Consider the following 5,593-nt stretch of genomic DNA (forward strand, 5'->3'; position numbering starts at 1 on the left):
TTGAGAGTGTAAAGTGCATTGAGCCAATGGAGGCCTTTCAGAGCATCAGATTTACACTAAAATATCTTCATTTGTGTCTGAAGATGAACGGAGGTCTGACGGGTGTCCAACCACATGAGGCTCAGTCATTAATGACACAATTTACATTTTTGGGTGAACTAACCCTTTAAGAATTTTTAGATATTTAAACTAGAAACAAGACACAAATACTCAGTACTAAGAAGAGTATTTTTTGCAGTGAAGAAGTAATATCTTCAGTCATTTCGATTCTCCTGGTTTAAGAATGTTTAGAAATAAGTTCTTCTCTCAGGTCACCATCCGCACACAGGCGATGAAGAGCGCGGCGGCGGCGTCCTCGAACTCCTGTGGATCTTGCGTTTTATTAAAAGATTGAAAAATCGTAACTTCATCGGAATGGTCCGAAACTTGGTGACTTTATTGGTACTTGGTATATGAACACCCAAAAATATTGGGGACAGGATTTGAAAAGTCTAAGTGGTCTTAACAAAAAATAGTCACACTCAGGACCTTCGGGTCAAAAATGACCCCCATCGGAAATGAATGGGAAATTAGTTTTTTTGTGCATACAATCTACAAATCATTCAGGATGCAGAAAAAAAGGCTCAAAAGTGAAGTTCTCTAAAACACAAAAATACACGCACACACAAATGAACACGTGCCATTCCAAAAGCTAATTGTGTTTTTGTGTGTGTGTGAGAGAGTTTTTTTGTCTGTTTTAGAGGTTTGTGCTGTAAATGAGTTCTTCTCTCAGGTCACCATCCGCACGCGGGCGATGAAGAGCGCGGCGGCGGCGTCCTCGAACTCCTGCGCGTCCATCGTGGGCCCGTCCTGCTGCTTCCCGGGATGAGCCTCCGCCATGGCCTGAGCCACTTTAGCCGGAGAGATCTTGGCACTGGCCTCCAGGTACCGCGCGCCCTCCGGCCCGCCCGCCGTCTCCAGCGCCTCCCGCAGGGTGGCGAGCACCGCCTGGCACAGCGCCCTCTCCGCCGGCCGGTCCGGCGCGCTCGCCACCGCCGCGTACAGACACTGGGACTTCCGGATGTAGTCGGCGAACACGGAGCAGGTCAGCACGGCCTGCCGGAAGAGCTCGAAGGGCACGGACTCGTAGTCGTGGCACTGGATGCGGCGCAGGAGCGGGGCCGCGGTGGAGCCGGAGAGACCGCCCTCGCTGCACAGGGACCCGAGCATCTCCGTGTACAGACACCCGCGGACGCCTCCACCTCCACCTCCGCCTCCGCAGCGCTGACGCCGGCCGCTCTCGCTCAGCAGCTCGTACGCCACACGGATGTTGTTGTTGAACGCTGACCTGAGGGGAAGAAGGGATGAGCTCAAACTGGATCTAAAGGAGGGAATCGCACTGGTCATGTGTGTGCAAGAGCTGGTTTTATATATATATAAATATATATATGTACAACCCCAAATCAGAAAAAGTTGGGACAGTATGGAAAACGCAACAACAACAAAAAAGAAGTGATTTCTAAATTTACTTTGACTTGTATTTCATTGCAGACAATATGAACACAAAATATTTCATGTTTTGTCTGGTCAACTTCATGTCATTTGTAAATATGCATCCTTTCCTGTCATTCAGACCTGCAACACATTTCAAAAAAAGTTGGGACAGTAAAGCATTTACCACTTTGTAATGTTGCCATTCCTTTTCACAACACTTAAAAGACGTTTAGGGACTGAAGACACCAAGTGATGAAGTGTTTCAGGTGTAATTTTGTCCCATTCTTCCTGCAAACAAGTCTTAAGGTGGGCAACAGTACGGGGTCTTCCACACATTCTCTATTGGAGAGAGTTCGGGACTGAGGCAGGCCAGTCAAGTACCCGAACCCTCTTCCTCCGCAGACAGGACTGCAGAATGTGAGCAGAATGTGGTTTTGCATTGTCTTGTTGAAATATGCATGGACGTCCCTGGAAAAGATGTCTTCTTGAAGGCAGCATATTATGCTCCAAAAGCTCCAAATGTACTTTTCAGCATTAATGGTGCCTTCACAGAAGTGCAAGTTACCTTTGCCAAGGGCACTGACACAAGCCCATACCATGACAGACCCTGGCTTCTGGACGTGTTGCTGGTAACAGTCTGGATGATCCATTTCTTCTTTGGTCCGGAGCACACGGCGTCCATTCCTCCCAAAAAATACCTGAAATACTGCTTCATCTGACCACAGTACACGTTTCCACTGTGTGATGGTCCATCCCAGATGCCTCCGAGCCCAGAGAAGTCGACGGCGCTTCTGGACACTGTTAACATAGGGCTTCCTTTTGGCACAGTACAGTTTTAACTGGCATTTGTGGATGTAACTACGTATTGTGGTACTTGACAAAGGTTTGCCAAAGTAGTCCTGAGCCCATGTGGTGATATGGCTTCTAGATGATGACGATTCTTGATGCAGTGCCGCCTGAGGGATCGGAGATCACGGTTGTTCAGCTTAGGCTTGCACCCTTGTCCTTTACGCACTGAAATTCCTCCAGATTCCTTGAATCTTTTAATTATGTTATGCACTGTTGAATGTGAAATATCCAAATCTCTTCCTATCTTTCTTTGAGGAACATTGTTTTTAAACATTTCAATCATTTTATCACGTATTTGTTGGCAAACTGGCGATCCTCGGCCCATCTTTGCTCCTAAAGGATTAGACCTTTCTTGGATGCTGCTTTTGTACCAAATCATAATTACAATCACCTGCTGACATCACCTGTTTCAAATCACATCATTATTTAACCATTTTACCTCATTACTAGCCCTAAATTGCTCCTGTCCCAACTTTTTTTTAAATGTGTTGCAGGTCTGAATGACAGGAAAGGATGCATATTTACAAATGACATGAAGTTGACCAGACAAAACATGAAATATTTTGTGTTCATATTGTCTGCAATGAAATACAAGTCAAAGTAAATTTAGAAATCACTTCTTTTTTTTTATTTGCGTTTTCCATACTGTCCCAACTTTTTCTGATTTGGGGTTGTATATATATATATTAGGGATGCCACAATTCTCAATATAATATTGAACCGTTCGGTACGGCCTTCACGGTTCAATACGTGCCTGTGAATTGCGGTTTTTCGGTTTAGCATTTAATTAAGTATTTTTCTACAAATTCTATAATTTGCCTCCAATCCTAATATACTGAACAACGCGACATACATTCACATCACACGTTAGTGGTGGAGTTATACTCACGGAACACTATAGTTATTCACAATCACCAAAGTTCATTATTTGCATGCGTTTTAAAGCCTTGCCGGCTCATTCGCGTGCGCGGTTTTAACATGCGCTTTTCTGAGCACGCGCACTAAACGCCTGTCAAACACGAGATTACTGGACTAAGTCGTCTTACTGCGCTAATACTGTCAAATACACACAAGTTTTACATAAACACAGTCGTTATGTCTAAAGTGAAAGTAAAATCGGTGTGTCTGTATATTAGATGCGTGCAGGTCTTTAATTGACAGCAGCGCAGCCTATAGTGAACACGCTGTCCTTAAAAGGACAGTTCACCTCTAAAATTATGTCATTATTTACTCACTCTAATATTGTTCCAAACCTGTATTCATTTCTCATTTTTGAGTGAAATATCCCTTTAATGTTAATACAACAACAAAAGACAAAGAGAAAATCACTCACTGCTCTTGACTAAAGAACTTTAATACAGTAGCTTTAATAAGAATCAGTGTATATTTTATAGTGAAGTCTGTGAAGTGTTCTATTTTTACATTTATTCATTCAATTTCATACTTAAATGCTGCTGTACAGCTCTGAGCTGCCAGTGTAAATCTTTATATATATTTATTTTATATTATACAATACACTAGGAATGTGTACAAGGTTTTTTTTAAGTTTAAGGTAGGTTTTTCAATTCTTTTAAGTAAAATAAAGAAAGAGTATTGCAAGTAAAAAAAAATCTTTTTTCTCTTTAACCTCTTGCGGTTCCTGTCGCCTAAGAATAGAATAGCAAAAAACTGATGTTACAAGCCATCAGAACCGAACCGAACCGAACCGAAAACCGTGGTTAAAAACTGAGGTATGTATTGAACCGTGGACTAACTGTATTGTTGCATTCCTAATATATATATATATATATATATATATATATATATATATATATATATATATATATATATATATATATATTAGAAGTCTGCGATTAATCGGCACCGATAGTTGATTGGTGGAACAATCAGTTATCGGCAAAAATCAATACCGATAGTTTTTCCGGGTTGCGTTGCTGGAGCGGCTGAGAAGGGTGCGCTGTCATTACACAGTACAAGAGCCAGGGCTGGACATTAAGCCTGTTCACATGCTTAAATCTGTCATTCACTTGTCAGAGTAAAACATTTGCATGTCCGGATTTTTTTTGTAAATATAATCTATTCTGAAGCAATATTCTCACCAGTGTTTAATCAGCTTTGACATATTTAAATATGCATATTTGTCATATTTGTACCTTTTTTATAAAGGGCATTTTGTCCATAATCTTATTAAATATAGGATATGCTTAAGATTTCTTTTATATTCTTAAATTTGATCTATAAATTAAATTAGAATAAGACACTATAGGCTGTTACCAATCAAATTAAATCATTTACACTGAAAATTACAACTGCATTAAATAATGTTATGAGATTATTTTACATTTTTTTGTATATACAAATCAGAAATGTTGGAAAGATGAAACTAAAGCACCAGTAGGTGGCAGCAGGTGACCGTCTGAATGAGCGAGTCATTGAGTCGATTCGTTCAAACGGCTGAATCATTCAAGAATTAGGCGGTCGTTTATGAATTGGTCATTGAATCTTTGATTCAACCGATTCATTGAAACGCTGAATCATTCACACACACACACACACACTGTTGCTGTGAGGTGTGTTATGATTCTGCTGTGATCTTTGTTTGGAACTATTTTCGCTGCTGAAATAGAACAAAACAAGTCAATATTGCTTCTAAAATGTAAGTGACTTAATTTTAATGAATTGTTTATGGAACTGGCGTATGAAATCAGTGTCAAGTTCAGTCGTGATGGTATTCAGGAAAACAACACTCTTGTTAGTGTAATGTCGCTTAACTGTATCATATGTTATAAATATAAAAACTACACAATTTTAACTGTGTATGTTAACTGAGTTTCTGTGTGTGAGCGGCGCTCATTTGTTTTGGATTTTCTCCTCGAGAGGCTGCGCGAGCCTCAACAGCTCAACCTTGTTAACGTCAGTTAGTTTTATATTATTATCCACTATTGATCGCCACTTACACTGATGCAGAATCATTATTGCACTTTGGTGATTCCCTAGTTATTTTTTGTTTTGACGTTTTAACCAGGATACTTGTCCGTCGGGCAAGTAAAATTATTTTTCACTTGCCCCTTCAAAAAATCCACTTGTCCCGTACAAGCGTTAATGTCGAGCCCTGAAGAGCTCTGAGAAGGGTCTGCTGGCGTTGTATAGCACGAGAGCGCCCTCTAGAGGCCAAATGACAACTATCACTGGCGTTGTTTATATTCACACGTGAGGGAAAGAACAGCAGTGTGTATGCACTTTGTACTAGTCGAGGCTGAGAGGACATTAG

At 40.9% G+C, this 5,593-nt stretch overlaps 1 protein-coding gene across 1 annotated transcript in view; it reads right to left on the reverse strand.

Moving 5' to 3' along the window:
* Nucleotides 1–402: 402 nt before the first annotated feature.
* Nucleotides 403–5,593, reverse strand: part of tpgs1 (tubulin polyglutamylase complex subunit 1) — a 7,451-nt gene continuing 2,260 nt past the window's right edge. Inside the window, exon 2 of the mRNA XM_079819206.1 lies at nt 403–1,327. Within this exon, the coding sequence (XP_079675332.1) occupies nt 769–1,327 (559 nt within the window). The 3' untranslated portion in view covers nt 403–768. The remainder of the gene's footprint in view (nt 1,328–5,593) is intronic.

The sequence above is a fragment of the Gobio gobio genome (assembly GCF_949357685.1).
Source record: "Gobio gobio genome assembly, chromosome: 6".
NCBI classification, from domain to species: domain Eukaryota; kingdom Metazoa; phylum Chordata; class Actinopteri; order Cypriniformes; family Gobionidae; genus Gobio; species Gobio gobio.